The 22,575-nt window shown below is 40.2% G+C and overlaps 1 protein-coding gene across 7 annotated transcripts in view; it reads left to right on the forward strand.

Moving 5' to 3' along the window:
- dpp9 (dipeptidyl-peptidase 9) overlaps positions 1 to 22,575 on the forward strand; it is a 108,165-nt gene that overhangs the window by 72,098 nt on the left and 13,492 nt on the right. For 6 of the 7 annotated variants that reach the window (XM_060846241.1, XM_060846240.1, XM_060846242.1 and 3 more), the window contains 8 exons: positions 4,206 to 4,267; positions 7,548 to 7,648; positions 8,477 to 8,654; positions 12,410 to 12,569; positions 13,604 to 13,683; positions 16,070 to 16,222; positions 17,112 to 17,247; positions 20,223 to 20,368. In XM_060846241.1, the coding sequence (XP_060702224.1) occupies positions 4,206 to 4,267; positions 7,548 to 7,648; positions 8,477 to 8,654; positions 12,410 to 12,569; positions 13,604 to 13,683; positions 16,070 to 16,222; positions 17,112 to 17,247; positions 20,223 to 20,368 (1,016 nt within the window). The remainder of the gene's footprint in view (positions 1 to 4,205; positions 4,268 to 7,547; positions 7,649 to 8,476; positions 8,655 to 12,409; positions 12,570 to 13,603; positions 13,684 to 16,069; positions 16,223 to 17,111; positions 17,248 to 20,222; positions 20,369 to 22,575) is intronic. The other variant, XR_009646188.1, reaches the window with a different exon arrangement.

The raw sequence follows: 22,575 nt of genomic DNA on the forward strand, positions 1-22,575 counted from the left end.
TAAGGTCCTAGGGAGTGTAGCTGAACAAAGAGACCTTGGAATGCAGGTTCATAGGTCCTTGAAAGTGGAGTCGCAGGTAGATAGGATAGTGAAGGAGGCGTTTGGTATGCTTTATTGGTCAGAGTATTGAGTACAGTAGTCGGGAGGTCATGTTGCGGCTGTACAGAACATTGATTAGGCCACTGTTGGAATATTGTGTGCACTTCTGGTCTCCTTCCTATCGGAAAGATGTTGTGAAACTTGAAAGGGTTCAGAAAAGATTTACAAGGATGTTGTCAGGGTTGGAGGATCTGAGCTATAGGGAGAGGCTGAACAGGCTGGGGCTGTTTTCCCTGGAGCGTCAGAGGCTGAGGGGTGACCTTATAGAGGTTTACAAAATTGAGGGGCATAGATAGGGTAAATAGGCAAAGTCTCTTTTCCCTGGGGTCAGGGAGTCCAGAACTAAAGGGTGTAGGTTTAAGGTGAGAGGGGAAAGATATAAAAGAGACCTAAGGGGCATTTTTTAAACGCAGAGGATGGTACGTGTATGGAATGAACTGCCAGAGGAAGTGGTGGAGGCTGGTATAATTGCAACATTTAAAAGGCATTTGGATGGGTTTATGAATAGGAAGGGTTTGGAGGGATATGGGCTGGGTGCTGGCAGATGGGACTACTTTGGGTTGGGATGTCTGGTTGGCATGGACAGGTTGGACCAAAGGGTCTGTTTCCATGCTGTACATCTCTATGATTATGACTCTAAGTCTAATCTAACCAGGGCTCTATAGAGTTTCAGCATAACCACTCGACTCTTAAACTCATAACCCCTGCTAATGAAAGCCGACACACCATATGCTTTCTTAACGACCCTATCATCCTGCTTGGCAACTTTGAGGGATCTGTGGTCATGGAACCCAAGGTCCCTCTGTTCGTCCCAACTGCCAAGAATCCTGCCTTTAACCCTATATTCTGCATTCAAGTTTGATCTTCCAAAATGAATCGCTTCACAATTTTCTAGGTTGAACTTTATTTGCCACATATCAGCTCAGTTCTGCATCCTGTCAATGTCTGCTCGCAACTACAATGGCCCCCACACTATCCACTGCTCCACCAACCTTCTGTCATTGGCAAACTTAGTAACCCACCCTATCACTTCCTCATCCAAGTCATTTATAAAAATCACAAAGAGCAGAGGTCCCAGAACAGATCCCTGTGGAACATCACTGGTCACCAAGCTCCAGGCTGAAACTTCAACCAACTACCACCCTCCGTCTTCTATTGGCTAGCCAATTCTGTATCCAGACAGCCAAATTCCCCTGTGTCCAATGCCCCCTTACTTTCTGAATGAGCCTACCATGAGGAACCTTATCAAACTCCAGGCTAAAACCCATGTATATCGCATCCATTGCTCTACCTTCATCAGTGTGTTTTGTCACATCCTCAAAGAATTCAGGAAGGCTTGTGAGGCATGACATGCCCCTCTCAAAGCCATGATTACTATCTCTATTCAAACCATGGTTTTCTGAATAATGATATATCCTGTCTCTCAGAAATCATAAATCCTGTCTCTGAGTCCTCTCCAATAATTTTCCCACCACAGGCATAAGACTGAGTGACTGGTTTGTAATTCCCAGGATTATCCCTGTGCCCTTTCTTGAACAAGGGAATGACATTTTCCACCCTCCAGTCATCTGGCACTACTCCACTGGACAGTGAGGACACAAAGATCATCGCCAAAGGCGCAGTAATCTCTTCCTTCCTTCCTTCCTGTAGTAAACTTGGGTGTATCCGATGTGGCCCAAGGGACTTATCTATCCTTATGTTTGTCAAAACTTTCAGCACATCCTCCTTCTTAACATCAACCTGTTTGAGCATATGAACCTGTTTCACATTGTGCTCAGAAACACCAAGGTCCCTCTCAACAGTGAATACTGAAGCAAAGTATTCATTAAGGAAGTCCTCTACCACCTCTGAATCCAGGCACAAGTTCCCTCCACTATCCTTGATCAACCCTGTGCTCAGTCTGGCCATTCTCTTGTTCTCTACAAAAGTGTCGAACACCTTAGGGTTTTCCTTAATCCTACCCACTAAAGCTTTTTCATGCCCCCTTCTAACTCTCCAAAGTCCATTCTTCAGTTCCTTCCTGGTTATCTTGTAACCCTCTGTAGCACTGTCTGATCCTTGCCTCCTCAACCTTAAGCTTCCTTAGAACATAGAACATAGAACAATACAGCACAGCACAGAACAGGCCCTTCGGCCCACAATGTTGTGCCGAACATCTATCCTAGATTAAGCACCCATCCATGTACCTATCCAATTGCCGCTTAAAGGTTGCCAATGATTCTGACTCTACCACTCCTACGGGCAGTGCATTCCATGCCCCCACCACTCTCTGGGTAAAGAACCCACCCCTGACATCTCCCCTATACCTTCCACCCTTCACCTTAAATTTATGTCCCCTTGTAACACTCTGTTGTACCCAGGGAAAAAGTTTCTGACTGTCTACTCTATCTATTCCTCTGATCATCTTATAAACCTCTATCAACTCACCCCTCATCCTTCGCCGTTCCAACGAGAAAAGGCCGAGATCTCTCAACCTATCCTCGTACAACCTATTCTCCATTCCAGGCAACATCCTGGTAAATCTTCTCTGCACCCTCTCCAAAGCTTCCACATCTTTCCTAAAGTGAGGCGATCAGAACTGCACACAGTACTCCAAATGTGGCCTAACCAAAGTCCTGTACAGCTGCAACATCACTTCACGACTCTTGAATTCAATCCCTCTGCTAATGAACGCTAATACTTCTTCCTTTTGACCAGATATTCCACATCCCTTATCACCCAAGGTTCCTTCACCCTACCATCTCTTCCTTGCCTCAGTGAGACAAACCAATCCAGCACTATCAACAAATGCCCCCTAAACAATGTCCACATTTCTGTTGTGCACTTTCCTGAGAACATTTCTTCCCAATTTAGGTGCCCCAGTTCCTGCCTAATAGCATTGTAATTCCTCCTCCCCTGGTTAAATACTTTTCCATACCATCTACACCTATCTCCCTGAGATATATAAAGGTCATGGAGTTGTGATCAGTTTCACCAAAATTTTCTCCCACCGAGAGGCCTGATGCCTGGCCTGGTTTGTTGCCAAGCACTAAATCCAATATGGCCACCCCTCTAGTCAGCCTATCTACATATTGAGTCAGAATTCTGGGACGCACGTGATAAAAACTGCTCCATCCAAACTTTTAGAATTAAGGAGGTTGCAATCAATACTAGGGAAGTTGAAGTCACCCATGATAACAATCCTGTTACTTCTGCATCTTTCCAAAATCTGCATCCAAATCTGCTCCTCTGTGTCTCTGTTGCTGTTGGAGCATCTGAAGAAAACTCCCAATAAAGTGACTGCTCCTTTTCTGTTTCTGACTTCCACCCATAATGTCTGTGAAGACAAACCCGCCTGGATGACTTCCTTTTCTGCAGCTATGATACGATCTCTGATTAGCATTGCCCCTCCTCCACCTCCTTCAACGACTCCCCCCATTCCTTTTGCAACAGTTAAACCCTCGAACATCCAACAACCATTCTTGATATGATATCCAAGTTTCCATAATGACCACAACAACATAGTTGCAATTACAGATTCATACTGTAAGTTCATCACCCTTATTCCTTAAAATAGACACACTTCAACCTATCACACTGACTGCAACTTCCCCTATAAACTGTCTGTCCCTCCTGACAGACTCTCTGGCTGTTTGCTATCTCCTCCATCCTCAAATCTGTAGCTCCACTTCTCATCCCCTTGCCAAATTAATTTAAACCTCCCGCCCAGGATATTGGTGCCCCTCCAGTTTAGGTGCAACTCATCCTTCTTGTACAGGTCCCACCTTCTCCAGAAGGTATCCCAATGATCCACATATTTGAAGCCCTTCCTCTTACACCAGCCCTGCGACCACGTGTTCATCTGCACACGCTCTCTGTTCCTAATCTCACTAGCCCGTGGCACCAGTAACAATCCTCTGATTACTCTGTTCGTCCTGTCTTTTTGCTTCCAACCTAACTCCCTATATTCACTTTTCAGGTCCTCATCCCCTTTCCTAGCTATGTCATTGGTACCGATGATAACACATTTAAATGTTTATACTGGAAGGTAGTAGAAGGGCTCTATGTTCCTTTATGACTTTTCTGTTGCAAGCTGACATTGAAACTTTAATATCTCATTCTTACAGGAAGTAAGAACCCCAAGATAACACTTAAGTTGTCTGAGTTCAGAGCAAACAGCCATGGGACTGTAAGTATTCCTTTGAAATGTTGGATAAATAGCATGATAAAAACAATTATTTGTGTTGAAAGTGTCAGACTGTTAGAAATTATGGGACTGTTTTTCTGTATTTTCACCTACAGATAATGCATTTTTCTGTTAATGCTTCCTAAAATTTGACATAAGTGTTTAAATATTTTTAAGGTACAGATAGATAGATGCTTGATAAGCAAGTGATTGAAAGATTATTGAGGTTAGTCAGGCAATGGAGTAATCAAATTAGCTACAATCTTGAATGGCAGAGTAGGCCCATGGGGCCAAGTGGCAGTCTCTTATTCTGATTTTGTATATTCATATGTTCGTTGGCTACATCAGATTCTGGATAAGATATTAGGAGAAACACATCAGATATTAACAGGTCACGCAAATCATTTCTGGTGTAAACAGCACCCTGTGAGAGCAGACAAGCAGGATAGTATGCTTCATGTAGCTGAAGTGCTGCATTAGATCGACTGTTGAGGGATTTATGGCTCGGAGAAGCTCTGGAATTATTTGTAACTTTACGCTGCTAAAAACTGAAGCTCAAGGAAGCCTAACAGTACTTATTAGCAGAAGAGTGGACGAGAAAGTAGAATTGCTGCTATCGTCAGCTCAGACCACAAAGTAAGGTGAGCCTGAGAGCAAATTAAAGAGAAATTTGGAGCGGTGTGCCTTTCAACTCAAGACTGTGCGCATGTGGAACTGGGATGGAGTAGAGCTGCTGTCAACTGGGGGTCTAGTTATCTAGAGGAGCTAAAATTCAGCATGCGGAAGATAACTTTAAAGGATGTTTGTATCTCTTGATGTCTAACATCCAGGTGGCTGGCTGAGAAATGAATGGGACCTTTATTGGTTGTCTCTGCCACTTAATGCTTAGTTTACTATCTCGGACTACAGTATCTGTAAATTTGAGCCTGCCTTGTGTTACTGTATATACTCAGGTATAGGTCGAATTTTGAAATCTTTTTTTTAAAGCTGAAGTTGGGAGATTGACTTATACACGAGGTATTGTTTTCAAGGAGCTGTGATTCATGCTGTAGTTCGAAGTACCATTTTTTTAGCAAAGTCTATTTGATTGCACAACTAATCCCAGGAAAAGAAGAATCCTAAATACTTATTGAATCCTAATCTTCTACTGTCCATCTTCCTGCCATTTCTGAGTCAGGAACACAAACTTTGCTCAATTTGCTACATTCTCTGATACAGTACATGGAGTCCCAATCCATGTGACGTATGGGTGGGTGGGTTCCTTACCCACAGGCCACAGCTCTGATTGGCTTGTCGCCTGCCCATCAAGCAGGCAGACATCCTGATTGTTGGGCAGTGATGCCATTGGATACAGGTGATCAGCACTACCTCCCTACCATGACACGGGGCCATGCTAATGGAGGGCGCTGGCAGTTTGTAGCCTCATGCCAAATTGGGTGAGGTGAGGGGGAAGGCCCTGTTACATAGTCTAGATTAGAGTGGTGCTGGAAAAGCACAGAAGTTCAGGCAGCATCCGAGGAGCAGTAAAACACTTCAACCACAGGGCATCAATGTGGACTTCAACAGTTTCCTCATTTCCCCTTCGCCCACCTCATCCCCATTCCAAACTTCCAGCTCAGCACTGACCCCATGACTTGTCCTACCTGCCTATCTTCTTTTCCACCTAACCTATCACCTTCATCCCCTCCCCTATTCACCTATTGTACTCTATGCTACTTTCTCCCCAACCTAACCCTCCTCTCACTTATCTCTCCACCCTTCAGGCTCTCTGCCTGTATTCCTGATGAAGGGCTTTTGCCCGAAACATTGATTTTACTGCTCCTCGGATGCTGCCTGAACTGCTGTGCTTTTCCAGCACACTCTAATCTAGACTCTGGTTTCCAGCATCTGCAGTCATTGTTTAACCTGTTACACAGTGGCTCACTCAATGCCCGATTAATGAGTGACGGTTGTCAATGCCTCACATCCTCCAGCAGGTAACACTTTAACCCACAGAAAGGTAACGAGGTGTGTCAATCTGCCTGTCACTCATGTGTCCCCTCTGAGTGAGCATGGGTGGGGAGAACCGTCATTTTTCCCCCCAATAATGTTCCTTTCAAATGGTTTGACATGTTTTATTCCATTAAAGGTGGAATATAAAGTCAAGTCATCATAACTAGAGACAATAATGCACAGCCTTTCCCACTGTCTTCCCGGCACTTAAACCACAGTAACTATTTCTCTCTAATTTCATGTGGTAATGTTGTAACTTGCCATTTTTCAAGTTCATAAGTACTGATAAACTTAGTACCGGTTTGAATGAATCAAAACATGCTGTAGTAAACCAAATCAGATAAGTAGACTTATGAATGAATGGTGATGTGATATGGTAAGCAAAGAGCGATGAGTGGAGTTACCAGAATGAATGAGTGAATGTGATTTTGTTTAAGTCGATTAATGGGAACATTGACTTATTTTCTTCACTAAGCAGATATTTTCTGAAAAATCTCTGAAATTTCAGTAAAATAAGTTAATGGGAACATGCAGTTTTCATTTTAAGAGGTTTATAATGCAATATGGTTGGGTCAACTTATACATGAGATATATGGAAAATACAAGATTTTTTTGCCAAAATAAGGGGTCAACTTGTACATGAGATTTACTTATACATGAATATATACAGTAGTTCTGAATTTTAGAACATAATATAAGGATGCTCAAAATGGAGATTTTAGTAAATTGGATGGAAGAAGAAAAATATTTTCACTGGCCAAATCAATTAGTGAAGGGATTTAACAAAATACACTGCGAATATTGGACCAGAGTAGCGACCAAATGTACTTTAATTTTTAAAATCATTTTGTCTTTTAAAAGCTATGGAAAAAGGCAGAAGAATGGATTATGTGGTCTTCATCTAATCTATAAAATTTTTGTTGTCAAGGTGCCAGTGTTGAACTGGGGTGGACAAAGTCTGAAGTCATTCAACACCAGTTTATAGTCCATTAGGTTGATTTGAAATTGCAAGCTTTCAGAGTACTGCTACTCCACCAGGCTTCATCTGATGAAGGCGCAGCATTCCGAAAGCTTATGATTTCAAATAAACTTGTTGGACTGTAACTTGGTGTCGTGTGACTATAAAACTTGTATTCTTCAAAAGATTTTAAAGCAAGAAACTGATTTCTCACCACACTTAGATTTCGTGGTATAAGAAATCCCTGGTTGATTCATTACACTGTCAATACAATTAACTATAATGCTAATCATTATTGAATTTTCTCTCTTCCCCTGCCCCCCCCTTTGGTAGATCCTGAGCGCGCAAGACAAAGAATTAGTTCAGCCATTTGAGATTCTTTTCCCTGGCATTGAGTATATCGCACGAGCTGGATGGACGAAAGATGGAAATTTGTATGTTCTTTCTTCTGGGTTACTATATTGTTGTCATCAGCATGTATTTTTCCTTTGTGAAAAAAAATTAAGAATTGAAATCAAATATTTGAGAGATTTATCTGAGCATTATAGAAGGGAAGAGCCCATTGCAGTACAGCCTTGTACTATCAACACTCAAAATTGCTGTTGCATTCTTTCATGTCTCTTTTCCTTAACTGCTTCTCCCTGTCCTGCCACCAATTACTACATTTGTACTGAATTTTCAGGCACAATTTTCTATTGGTCTGTGCTGGATTATTTGAGAAGAAATCCTAACATAATCTCATCAAGTATTAAATTATAAAGCGTCTGTGTTAACGCATCAGAAGATCAGTTGAGTTAAATTTAATTTATATGAATAGGTTTTACCATTTTAGCCCAGAGCTACAGAAATATCTTTTAAAATGAGTTTGAAGATGTTCTGACTCTTGATTATAGCCAGCACGGTGAGTGCACTACAGCTATTTTCGAGTTAAAGCATCCAACCCACAGGAACATCCAGCATTAAACAGGTGTATGGCTGTGTGAATTTGCAGTCAGATTTAAGGGTGCCTAAATAGAGAAAGTGAAATGGGTACAACTCCCCCACAGTTCTTTGCTTGGATTCTTAAACAATTGGGCCTGCCCTGGAATTCAAGAAACTTGTGTTCAAATAGCAGAGAAAGCAAATTGCACTCTTGAATCGGGTTGTTGGACCTAAAAAGTCCATCACCTCTAACCAAAAATAGACTCATTTTACAAAAACCTTCACTGGAGAGCCCCTATTACAGCAGTGAATAAGTTTGTTTGTCTTTTTTTTTGTAATAGTGCCTGGGCAGTGTTACTCGATCGATCTCAACAGAGACTTCGTTTGGTTTTGATTCCAACATCACTATTTATTCCTGTAACTAAGGATGAAAATGAAAGACTTAAGTTTGTCGAGGCTGTGCCAGAAACAGTTCATCCACACATTATTTATGAAGAAGTAACAGATATATGGATAAATGTAAGTGGAGAACATCAATGAAGAGCAAAAATTTAGTCTTCAGGCAATGTTTTCCTCATTTGAGATTCATGAAAGTCTATGGAATGCTTTTTGTTACAAGTCTTCCAATTTCGGCATTGCATTAAGGAGTCTCCTAACCTTTTTTCTGGTTCCTGACAGCTGGGAACTGGGTTTAGACTAAGATTCATTTTGTGGTGTGCATTAGCTAGTAGACATTGAGGACTTTGCTTTCATTATTAGCAATTTTTAAATTCGTTCATGGGACACATTGATTTTGACCCACTGACCGTGAAGAAGCAGCAATATTTATGAGGGTGGTGTATGTCTAAGAGTGGAAACTTGGAATTGGCGATGCAACCATCCGTGTGTTGTTGCTTAGTAATTCCATTCTGTACTCGGGAAAGCTAGATGAGTTTCTCTTGCAAAGTCCTAGTATGGTCACACAAGGGGTTGAATGGCAATCCAGTGTATTGTAAACATTCTATAATTCTGTGACTGCATTTAGATTAGTCTGCGTTAGATCTCAAATCTGGTACTTCTGGCATAGATTGGCAGCCTGATGGTATTAGATGTCTTTTCCCAAGTTCGTTCATCTTACAGTTCTGCGTTGGGCTATAGCTGAATGATAGTAGGTTTTTTTTAAAAGGACAGTCTTTATGGACATGCATGACACTCTTCCATAGCAAGTGGTGCTCAGAGGTAATCCACCAATCCACCACAAGAGTCCTCTGCAAGATAAGTAAAAATGTTGAGTTGATTTAAATGCACCTTGAGTCTATTTTAGTTAGAACCCCATACTGGCTTTAAAAAGTGGCTCAGTAATATGAAGCAGAGGATATTGATGTTGGGGATGAGAGAAAAAAAAAATTTTGGTCAGTGACCTTAAGCTGTTTAGACTACTGATAATTTTAAGAATTATTATTGTGATAACATTTGGTGAAGATGTGCCAGCAGGCCAATTAGAAGCATGTAGTGATCTGGATAAATTAAGCAAATGAACAAAGATATGTTCAAATCACTTTAGGCGTTTTTGAAACTGGATAATATCCATGATGGAGGATTCTAATTAACTCTTAGAAAAGTGTTTTGGCATAATTTGTGTAACTTAACAACCTAGCCTCACCACCTCTTGTGATAGTGAATTTCCACAGGCTCAGTAACCTTGGTGGGGAAGAAACCCCCCTTATCACTACTACAAGGGGAAACAGCCTCTGTGTTTAGCTTCTAAGAATTTTTGCATGTTTTAATAAGGTCTAAAAATTTCAAAGTACAAGCCCAACCTACACGACCTCTCCTCATAAGCAAATCCCTTCATTCCCAGAATCAACCTAGTGTACCTTCTCTAGACTGTCTTTGTTACGGTAACCAAAATAGTATGCCAGATTCTGACTAATTTTTCCTTGTATTGTCTTAGCAAAACCTCTCTCTGTTTTTATACTCCATTCCCTCTGAAACAAAAGCCACTAGTCTATTTGCCTGACCCGGTACCAGCTGAACTTGGTAGCTTTTCATTACTCACAAGGAACAAGCTGTACTGCAGCTTTGTGCAATCTCTCTCCATGTAGATGATATTCAGTTCCTTTATTCTTTCTGCCAAAGTGCAAAACCTCACATTCTTCTACATTATATTTCATCTGCCAGGTTTTTGCTTGCTCATTCAATACGCCTGTGTCCTTCTGTCGACTCATCTTCACTACTTGTCTTCCTGTCTATTTTTGTGTCATCTAAAACTTGATGATAGTATATTGATTTTCTTCGTCCAATTCATCTATATTTTATAACTAATTGTAGCCTCAGCACTGATCCCTGTGGCACTTCTGTATTTACAGGTTGTCATCCTGAAAATGTGCACTTTATCTCAATTTTCTGTCTTCTATTAGTTAGTCAATCCCCTGTCCAGCCTAGCATACTATTACCAACACAATGGAGTCTTGTTGGATTTCTTGACAGCTGTGTTGTAGTAAGGACTCTCTCTAAGTAAGTATTTGGTTCAACATTTGGAATATTGAGCAGATTGTGGGGACTTTGGAAGATGGATACATGAATGCTCCAAAAATTGCAATGACCAAATTAATGTTTTTGCAGAGTAGATTGCAGTATTAAATTGGCTCTGTGCAGATAGAGCTGACTCCATTCAAATTGGGGTATTTTCATTTCCTTGGGTGATTATCCTGTACCTAGAAACTACTAAAAAATGTTCCTGAGAGTTAATGATTTTGCAGGGTTCAGTCTTAGTTAATGAGAGACAGGAATGTTTAGAGGATTGAAAGCCTCATTTAACTCCTGAGTAGCTGTTAAATTTAATCCTCGATTGACCACTTCCATTATTCCAGTCGACCTAACGCCTTCAGACACAAAAGCCTTCCTGACACCCCTCGACATACCTTGATACTCATTCACTTACCTGGCATCCTAATTCCCTCACTTGTCCTACCTCCATATACCTAGTATCTGCCCCTTCTGTCTTTCTTTCACTCTGCCCCTCTCTGTCTTGCACATGTATAGTTTTATCTGTGTGTGTATCTTGTTCGTGCGCGCTCTCTCACTCATCTTAGAATCTTACTACCACCTTACCTAGGCACTAAACCTGTTTACCCTTTCTTGGTAGCTGTCATTGTTCAAGGTTTGTGCGAAGATTTGTAGCTCGGGTGCTCGTTGTTGTGGTTCTGTTCGCCGAGCTGGAAGTTTTTGTTGCAAACGTTTCGTTCCCTGGCTAGGCAACATCATCAGTGCTTTGGAGCCTCCTGCGAAGCGCTTCTTTGATGTTTCTTCCGGTATTTATAGTGGTCTGTCCTTGCCGCTTCTGGTTGTCAGTTTCAGCTGTCCGCTGTAGTGGTTGGTATATTGGGTCCAGGCCGATGTGTTTGTTGATGGAGTTTGTGGATGAATGCCATGCCTCTAGGAATGGCATGGCATTCATCCGCAAACTCCATCAACAAACACATCGACCTGGACCCAATATACCAACCACTACAGCGGACAGCTGAAACTGACAACCGGAAGCGGCAAGGACAGACCACTATAAATACCGGAAGAAACATCAAAGGAGCGCTTCGCAGGAGGCTCCAAAGCACTGATGATGTCGCCTAGCCAGGGGACGAAACGTTTGCAACAAAAACTTCCAGCTCGGCGAACAGAACCACAACAGCTGTCATTGTGGCTGCTGGACATTTAAAGTACTGAAAAGAATGCATTTACTTCTGAAAAAATTGTGTGGTTTCCTGATGAAGGGCTTATGCCTGAAATGTTGATTCTCCTGCTCCTCAATCTGCCTGACCTGCTGTGCTTTTCCAGCACCACACTCTCGACTCTAATCTCCAGCATCTGCAGTTATCACTTTCTCCTGGTTTCCACAGCTGATTCTTTGTTAGTGGCTGTGATATTTCCTGGTTTCTGCTGTTTTATAACAAGGGGTACCTGTTCAGGATGTTCCAATGCAGAACTGGTCAAAAGGAATCAGTGTAATTTTTAGTACAGTTTGGCTGAACATAGGACTTGTATATCTTAATTTCTGGACTATATTTTAGAAAGTTGATTACATTTAAAGGCTGGGATGTACTAATGCAGAATTTTAAGGGCATTAAGTAAGTTAATATTTATACAAAGTCTAATGCAAACTGGAGGTATATTAAGCAGGGAAAACAATTGTTAATTGTTTCGCATTTATTACCCAGATTATGTTGTTTCATGCTTGCTTACTCTTGTGAATCGTACTGATTATATATTCCTCTCCATTCTTTCTTCCCCTATTACAGGTTCATGACATATTTTATCCTTTTGTACAAACTAGAGATGATGAAATATCTTTTATCTGGGCTAATGAATCACAGACAGGGTTTTGCCATCTATATCAAATTACTTCAATTTTAAAGCCAGGCTGCTACCAATGGGCAAAGCAATGTAGTCCAAGCGCAGGTGAGGTTTTGGTCTTTCCTTTTAACTTCCTTGGTATCTGTATGCATTGAGAGGGGAAACACTGAGCATTCAAAGAATTGGGATAAAATAAGGGTTATTCCTTAACATATCACAGATTATTACGTGTTGATATGTTAATATGCCGAAAAGGATGTTGACTTAGGACATTGACACGTTTGGTGCTTTTACAACAAATGTTTATAATTAAAATGACAAAGCCAGCTGTAAGCTCAATCTAATACACAAAACTCAGAAAGTGCTCTTTCTATTTCTGCTTGGCAGACAATTGCATGAGATCTCCTCCAATAGAAGTGTCAAACATCTAAAAAGTGTCTTCTAAAAAGTATGGGTGAAAATGAAAAATGCTGCCGATTACAACAGGTCAGGCAGCATCCATGGAGAGAAAGCAAGCTAACGTCTCGAGTCTGTATATGTGGCCACTAGGAACAGTATTGCAAAATGGTGAAACCTGTTGCATATTAGTAGATTTTAAGCAACTGACAGTGAATGGAGTATTTAAACTGATCTAGACTTCATTCAATTCTTGTCTAACCATTACTGTTATGATCCTAAATTTGCTGCAGTTTTAATGCTAATGTTGACTCAAGGGCACAAACCTTCTATCTTGTGCCAACCTTTGCCATTTCTGTATCCTGTTCCATGTTGCATTAAGATCGACCATTTTACTGCAGATGATTAAGGGAAAATACTGTGAATGGAAAGATTACTGTCGTTAAATTATTCTGAGAGGCTATGATATCTCATTTAAGAATTGTCTCTGATCATTTTATTAATTGTCTATACAGCAAATGAATAAATCCAAGTATATTTTTGATTTGTGATCAAGAGGTAATCTAAGGTTTATGATGATTTTGTAATTCAGTTGTTCAGTTGAAGAGAAATAATTGCCAAATAGTGGTTGTAACTCTAACGTCTCAACAGAACTGCTCATGTTCTCTCTCTGCAGCTTGTCTTGTATATTTCACATTTATTGTACCAGTGTGTTAGACTAATTATTGGATTTTTGTTTTCAGATGATTTTAAATGTCCAATCAAAGAGGAGATTGCACTAACTAGTGGTGAGTGGGAAGTACTGGCAAGACATGGCTCAAGGGTAAGCTTACGCTAGATGGGTTTTGAAGATTGGTGGCTTTGCTCATCAGTTAAATGTGAGTGAGTCAGGTTATAAATTATAAGATTTGTAAACTCAATGAATGGTGCTCAGGATGAGACTATAACCTGAAATGTTTTGCCCCAGTCCTCAAGTTGCTTGGATGCCATTCCATGATTAAAGATTTATGGTCTTATTGTCCACTCGGAACTGCTTAAAGATCCCATTTTTCAATTGAGAGATTGCTTGTGAACTATTCAACTACGGGACAGACTTAGTCAATGACCATATCTCACATTTAGCACCTGTCACTTCTGTACTTTGGGTGTTTGTATGAATAAATGTGAAATAATCCATTTGTAGGAAAAAACAAGGAATGCTTGTTATTGTTTTGAGATTTTTAGATGAGCAGAAAGCTAGAAGTTAAGATGGATAATTTGTGAAAGTGTAAATTGCAGGTACAGAACGTGAATAGGAAAAATAAACATATTTGGAATTTATGCATTTAAAGAATTTGAATAAAACATTGAACTGGAATTTTGGCGAGTCATCTTAAGAATATTAGGCGCAATTTACATTCATCGTGAATTTGCTAGAAAGGAGAAATGTGATACACCCAATTTGAAATAACTGTATTACCATCCCAAATGAGAACAGCCAATTCTGCTAATGTACAAATCGTTTTGTGTGATCAGGTTATCAAATTCTCCAATATCTACACTCTGAATCACCTTTAGGTTTCTTTGTTTTTAAATGTTGCCATATTTCTGGGAACCTCTGAAATACTTTTAATGCCAGATTGTCATTATTCGCCCATGTTGGAATTTTTCCCCAAAAAAATCCAGTCGATTGAACAATGGTGTTGAAATAAATTTGCTTGCAAAGAAAGTATCCATCACATTTTTAATCTTGTGTAGGATGTGCTTTCTTCTATTGGTCAGAGTATTGAGTACAGGAATTGGGAGGTCATGTTGCGGCTGTACAGGACATTGGTTAGGCCACTGTTGGAATATTGCGTGCAATTCTGGTCTCCTTCCTATCGGAAAGATGTTGTGAAACTTGAAAGGGTTCAGAAAAGATTTACAAGGATGTTGTCAGGGTTGGAGGATTTGAGCTATAGGGAGAGGCTGAACAGGCTGGGGTTGTTTTCCATGGAGCGTCGGAGGCTGAGGGGAGACCTAATAGAGGTTTACAAAATTGAGGGGCATAGATAGGGTAAATAGGCAAAGTCTTTTCCCTGGGGTGGGTGAGTCCAGAATCAGAGGGTGAGAGGGGAAAGATATAAAAGGGACCTAAGGGGCAACTTTTTCACGCAGAGGGTGGTACATGTATGGAATGTGCTGCCAGAGGAAGTGGGGGAGGCTGGTACAATTGCAACATTTAAGAGGTATTTGGATGGGTATATGAATAGGAAGGGTTTGGAGGGATATGGGCTGGATGCTGGCAGGTGGGACTAGATTGGGTTGGGATATCTGGTCGGCATGGAGGGGTTGGACTGAAGGGTCTGTGTCCATGCTGTACAACTCTGACTCTATGTAGGAGTCACTCACAAGGTCAACATATTTTATTTATCCAATTTGCCCCTCTTTAGGTCATTTCAAGTGGCAGTGACGAATCAATATTGCACTTGGTCTCGAGTCACATCTAGGCTAAAGCAAGTGAGGACAGCATGTTCCGTGGTCACCATTAGACTAGCTTTTAATTTCAAATGCTTTTGAATTTAAATTTCATCATCTACCATGGTGGGTCTTGAAACCATGTCCCCAGAATATCAACCTGGTTTGCTGAGGTTACTTTTCCAGAGCCCAGTCACCCAGGCTGATGTTCTGAGGACATGGTTTCAAATCCCACCAAGGTTGATGGTGAAGTTCAACAGAATTTGGAATTAGAAGATGGTCTAATAGTGACCATGAAACCTGCTCTGCAGCTGCCACGCCTAAATAACATTTATTCTGTTTTCTGTTGAGACCATTTCTCTTGACTTTTGAATGAGTTTCACAGATTGCTCGAATAGTTCCACAAGCATTGGTCATCCTTTCAGGCCACGAATAATATGTATCCTGTTTATGGACTGTTCTATCTCTGGAAGTTAACTCGCTACCTCCACCAAACAACTGACTGGTGATGAGTTGAAACCCCATGTCATTGCTTCTGAAAGGTGTTATTGGTTGGAAACACAGAGCTGAAACCCTCTCCTACATGTTAATCCAGTAGGTGATGGAAAACAGTTGACTTGGAAGGCATTTTAAGTACATTATAAACTTCATAATCAACATGTGGTTTTGTTTTTGTTATTTTAATTGAAAAGAAAGATGAGCAGTTCTGATGTTGTATTCTGTTTTGGGATGATATAAGACTTGTGACCGTTTGCAATTACTGTGTTTTTCAGATTTGGGTTAACGAGGCTACAAAATTGGTCTACTTCCAAGCCACTAAGGACACTCCATTAGAACATCACCTCTATGTGGTCAATTATGAATTTCCAGGGGAGATAGTCCAACTAACAAAACCTGGCTTCTCTCACAGCTGCTCAGTTAGCCAAGTGAGTATTTTGCATTTTCCGTGCTATTAGTTTTATTTTTGTACATTTCAGCAAGGAAGTATTAAATGAGCGAGTCACAAAAGGAGGTGCCTGGTCACCAGCCATCTCAATTCAATCCAACCTTCCAATTTTTCCAAACTACCCAATCAGTTCCTGAATTATAGTATATTGTTTTTTCAGCTTTGATTCTGCTATGAGTTTTCATCTAGATTTCTGAATTTAAGAAGAGTAATTTGTACAGTATTCATAAATCTATTTTGTATTTAACTTCCATATATCAGTTTTGTTCATTGTGCTTCTTGATTAATGGTAGTACGCTTGCTGACATGGTTTAAAAGAGAGAATGTGCCCCGTTTCAGTGTATTTCTGAAAGTAGTTGCACAACTTCAAGGCAGCTCAGGTTGGCATAGATGGAGGACCAGAGTTTACGAATGTTTCCCCATATTTGGAAAAAATCAGTGACTATTATGCTAGCCTAAAGGAGTACTGTAGTTGTTTCCCCTTTTGCAGTTCCAGTGTCTGAAATGCTAGAGTTTCTTACAGCAAATAAACCTTGAGCTGCTTTGGACCAGGTCTATCATTCAAACCTGTTTCATTGTTCAATTCGGTTGTGGCTAATTTATTTTAACTCCGTCTGCTTGCCTCGGCCGTAGAATAGGGGGAAACTGGTCTGCTTGGTTGGTCACTGGGGAGAATAGTAAAGATGAATACTCAACCATAAAAGCAACTCAACTGTTTGACAGAATCAGAGCATAACTGATTCATAAGTTTGCAAAGATTTTACTTCATTGCTGATTTTAATGTTACTGTGCATGATCCTGTACCTTTCACTGTACAAGAACTTGATCTCTTAACACACTGTCTTTAAGTTCTGTTAATGTTTCCTTAGAACTTTGACATGTTCATCAGCCATTACAGTAATGTTAGCACACCTCCCTGTGTTCACATATACAAATTGACGGGTCCTGAAGAAGATCATTTGCACAAAAAGCCAGAATTCTGTGCCAGCATGATGGAGGCTGCAGGTACGTGTCCTAATGAAATATGCTATTGTAACAAATAAATGAATACTTCCTATTGTTCAAATATGTAGCTAGTTCTTTGGTACCTTTGTTGACAAGATTGTTCCAATCTGATTGCATAGTCTGTGCGGCTGTATTCTCCTCCAGTGTGGCAGCTGGAGCACCACAATTTGCTTCAGTGCCCCTAGGCAAAGTAAAATGGGGTGGGTGAAGGAAAGGGATGGAAAATAATCTTACTATCCAGTGCCTTCAGCATTTTTTTCTTTATTCTTTCACGGGATGAGGATGTCATTGACAGGGATTTGTTGCCATCTTCAACTGCCCTTGAACTGAGTGACTTTCTAAGAGATTTCAGAGAACGGTTAAGAATCAACCACTTTGCAGTGGGCCTGGAGTGTCATTGTAGGCCAGGTAAGGATGGCAGATTTCCTTCACTAAAATGGGATTTTACGAAATTGATGACTGCTGTCCTGGTTACCATTTCTCAGGCTAGTTTGATATTCCAGATATATTAATTTATATTCCACCAGCATGTTGGTGGGGTCTGAAACTTTATGCCCCCATAGCATTAGCCTGTGTCTCTGGATTGCTAGTGTTCTGACATTGCCATTCCACCATTGTCTCCTCTGTGTGTGTGTGTGGGTGGTTATATGTCAAGTACAGGATTGAGGCGGCTATGATGGCTTTAACAGTTGAGTGACCCTATATCCAAGCTTAGAAGCAGTTCCATTTCTGGAATGTGTTGGAGATAGTCAAATTCCTGACAAATTTCTCCACAGCAACAAATTAATGGAAGGAGAAGATTGACAAAAATAAAACTGCAGTTATGTGCTATTTTGTTTTGTAGAATCAAGTGGAATGGGCAGCATTTTGTTTTTAGTTTTTATAATCTGTTTAATAAAGTGGGCAGTTTCTACTAAATTTCAATTCCTCTGTACTCTAATGAGGGGCAGAAAAATGGTAGAATTTCATGCAGACCTCAATCTACTGACGACAAAATATTATTACGGTAGTTTTTCTGATTTTAGTTCTTGATGTAATGAGATGTTCAAGATACGGAGCATGTGACTATTTGAAAATCATTTGCAAGAAGCATAAAACTAGGGTGTGCACTTTGCCCTTGTGTTTTATATTAGAAACCAAAATATTCACTAATTTTGAAAATCAGGATGATCTGCAATAAAGTATGCTATTGTATAATCTTTTCATTTTGTTCAATGAATACTCAAGTGTTTATTTATATGAGGGGGTCTCTTCTTGATTGGATTTTCAATTACCAGTATTTAAGTCTTCCCAAGAAATTTATAATTGATCTATAATTGAACAAGCACGCAGAGGATGGCTTTGATCCATTGACCTCTGAGTTAAGAGCTCAGTATTCTTCCAAAGTTGATGTAGAGTTTGGGACATTTGAGGTGGTGAGGATTAATGCAATCCCAAGTTAACGTCAAGTTACCCAAGCACTAATAAGGTCACATATTAACCTCTGCGATTCTTGTTATCCTGCTGATTATGGGTCCACCAACTCTCCCCTGAATTATAGATTTATGTGTGTCAAATGAGAACAGAATTGGTCTTGATAGTGATAGTTCTGACATTTCAGCAGCCTACTACTACAGCAAACTTTTGATTTAAATGGTACCTTATAAACCTGCAAAAATTAACTACCACAAAGTTTAGTGTATTATTGTGATGTGTGAGTAGTCAGTTGAGGACAGAAGACTCTCTGCTGGTAAGTTCTATTTAAGACAAATTTGCAGAATTATTTAAATAATTTATGCAGTAAATAAAGTATCACAGTGACGTGTATACCCCTTGCGTTATGGTTCTATTACTTTGTGTGTGTTTTTACATTCATTGTGTTTGCCTCTTAATCAAATAGTATATTTGATTACCTAGTACACTCCTGGTCCTGTATGTGCTGATTAATAAAACATTTACCATTGAGGCACGTATAGAACTTAAGAATTATACTAATGTTCAAAGGTATTCGTGGAATTGTATCTCAATAAGAGCCAAAACCTTTGCAAAGGATGTTGTGTTGTTTTAATAATGAGAAAAGAGTGCAGCCGTTAAGCAAAGTTAACAAGTTTTGTGCGCTGGAACTGCAATTTAAGAAATAAAGATGAAAAGCTAACTTTCATTGATGAGCCACTAGGTGGAGTTCCATATAAATAAACAGTCTTGATTGTGTTTCTCACCATAAGCTGGCTTAAATAGGGAAAGCGTAGTATCCTGCCAAGCTAAAGCCTGCTAACCACAAAATTCTGGTTTTAAAGTCCAAGTGATTTATTCTTATTCACTTCTTACTGCTGTATCCTGCTTGAACTTTGTGATCCTGAGCTTGACTGAGGCCCCTTCTAATTATTCCTGTTTGTCAGGTCAAAAAATTAAGATAACATGAGTACTAAAACACTGTTTTGTTCTGGTGGTTATATTCAAACAATTGAAATGGGAAGAGGGACAATATGAAAATAATTGCTCGGCTGGCAGTCACTGGGTTTATCCCTCTCCAGTCTGAAGATAATGGCTGTTGCTTGGGGGTAGTCCTTCAGGCTAGCTGCTGTACATATATCTTGCTGAATTGAGGCTTTGTGTAAACCTAAACAATGATAGGCAGTGCTACTGTGAGCAATTTTTTTTTGTGTAAATCCATACCTGAATTAACATTGCGCAGGGAACTGGTTAATGGAAGAGTAAGGATCCTGGCTTTTTCTTGCCCAGCGTAAGGCTTTGGGAACAGTTTGAGACCGAACTATTCCTGAAACTGAGAGCAGCAAACTCAGGAATAAAGCACTGCTGTCTGTTCTGTTTTAGTACTAGACTACATATTGTTGTCACTGAAGGAGCTTCAATTGCGCTTTGAACAGTGTTAATGCCACCAATGCTGTATTTCAAGCTGGATGAAACAGTGACAAGCTGCCCTGAATTCTTGTTACTTGAAGTAAATTTTAACTCTTCTTGCTTGTCCTGAACAGGGTGCCCTCCTGATTATGTGCCACCTGAAATTTTCAACTTCCCTAGCAAATCTGGTTTCAAGCTGTATGGCATGTTATATAAACCTCACAACCTGCAGCCAGCCCGCAAGTACCCCACTATCCTTTTTGTATATGGAGGGCCACAGGTAAGTCTCTCAGTATCTTTAAGTCCAAGAGGGAATTTTTGTGAAATTCAAATTTTATTTTGGTATTTTGAAGCTAATTTATTTTTCTTTTGCAATGCCATATTGTGCCCCTGGCCAGCATTTATTGCCATTCCTTAATTCTCCTTGAGAGCATGGTGCTCAGCTGGGGCTTTGAATGGCTATAAGCATTTTATGAAGTGTACATGATAATGTTAGATAGAGAATCCCAAGATTTAACCCAAATATATTGAACTAACAATATATGTAAGCTGAATTAGTTGGTGATTTTATTAGTAACTAGCGATAAACAAAAACAGAAATTGCTGGAAAGGCTCCGCAGGTCTGGCAGGATCTGTGGAGGAAAAACAGAGTTAACATTTTGGGTCCAGTGACCTTTCTTCAGATGATGCAATTTTCCCAGCGATTGCTGTTTTTGTTTCTCATTTCCAGTACCTAACATTGTTCTGTTTAGTAACTTGTGATTGTTCTCTTTTGGCTGAGACGAATCTTGGCATTGGTTTGTCCGAAGGCAAGATACTTGGCCTCCCTGCTATCAGAAAGATGTTGTGAAACTTGAAAGGGTTTAGAAAAGATTTATAGGGATGTTGTCATGGTTGGAGGGTTTGTGCTATAGGGAGAGATTGAACAGGATGGAGCTGTTTTCCCTGAAGTGCGGAAGCTAAGGGGTGACCTTAGACAAGTTTGTAAAATTCATGAGGGGTATGGATATAGTGAATAGACAAGGTCTTTTTTCGTCAGGATAGGAGGGTCCCAAATGAGAGGGCATGGATTCAAAGTGAGAAGGGAAAGATTTAAAAGGGACCTAAGCGGCAACCTTTTCACATAGAGGGTGGTGCATGTATGAAATGAGCTGTCAGTGGAAGTGGTGGAAGCTGGTACAATTTCAACATTTCAAAGGCATCTGGAAGGGTATGTAAATAGGAAGGTTTAGAAGGATATGGGCCAAATGCTGGGAAATGGGACTGGATTAATTTAGGACATCTGGTTGGCATGGGCGAGTTGGACCAAATGGTCTGTTTCTGTGCTGTAGATCTCTGTGACTTGGCAGTAGAGATGCATAACCAAACTAACCACTGGCTAACCTGACAGCTTGAGGAAAGCAGGTGCGTTATCCACAAAATCACCTTAAGCCAGACTAGGTAGACTTAACACTGGAGGGTTATTACCAGACAAACCTACGAATTGATATTGTAATAAACAGAGTAATCTAACTGAACCAGCCGCAAGTAGCTTATACTGTTAAGGAATGTGATCTTATTTTCATGAAATGCAGGAGTACTTCTGCATAAAGCTGAGCTTGTAAGACTTGACTTTTCAAATGCCAGCGGTGCAGGTTAGTACTTATGTGGTTGGGGGGTGGTGGAGGACAATGGGGAATGTGCACAATGGATATGTGACAGCAGGAAAAGCAAAATACAACATCTAGAAATTACAAATAAAAATGGGTAATGCTGGAAATATTTAGCACATTAGGCAGGATCTGTGGAAAAAGAAACCAAGTTAATGCCCATAGCACTTTCATTCCCCATGACACTGCCAGATCTGTTGAATAGTTACAGTTTTATATTTGGGTTGGTGATTTCACTCATGACAGTTAGCTTTTTTTGTGTCAATGCCAAGTGAACTAAAAGAAGATTTTCCTTTCTTTTGATTTGTTTTGTGTACTTTGCATTCCAGTTTTTAAAAACTACTTTCTGTAGATGATTCACACAGGGATGTTCTTGTGCCTGTGTTTTATTTTGAAAAGTAGCAGCTTTTTAGTTGTGATAGAACTTTACATACGTTCAGTTAGTGTTGGGGTGTTTTTTTCACAAGGTAGAGTATTGTTTGAAACCTCATTGACCAGTTTAATAGTATATTCCAAGCTTTCTGTATATCCCACTACCAAACTGGAAAGGTGAAGGGCTCATGCCCGAAAAGTCGATTCTCCTGCTCCTTGGATGCTGCCTGACCTGCTGCGCTTTTCCAGCAACACATTTTCAGCTCTGATCGCCAGCATCTGTAGTCCTCACTTTCTCCTACACTAAATTATTAGCAAGTTTCCTATTTCTTGCAGCATATATACCTCAAATACCATTGAAGAAGGAACTTTAGAACATGGCCATAAACCGCACTGATGTTCGTGAAAATTGTTTACTGCCTAACCTAATTCTGGTGCACTTTGCAACAACCCTCAATTTTGTTAA

The sequence above is a fragment of the Hemiscyllium ocellatum genome, chromosome 28 (genome assembly GCF_020745735.1).
Source record: "Hemiscyllium ocellatum isolate sHemOce1 chromosome 28, sHemOce1.pat.X.cur, whole genome shotgun sequence".
NCBI lineage: Eukaryota > Metazoa > Chordata > Chondrichthyes > Orectolobiformes > Hemiscylliidae > Hemiscyllium > Hemiscyllium ocellatum.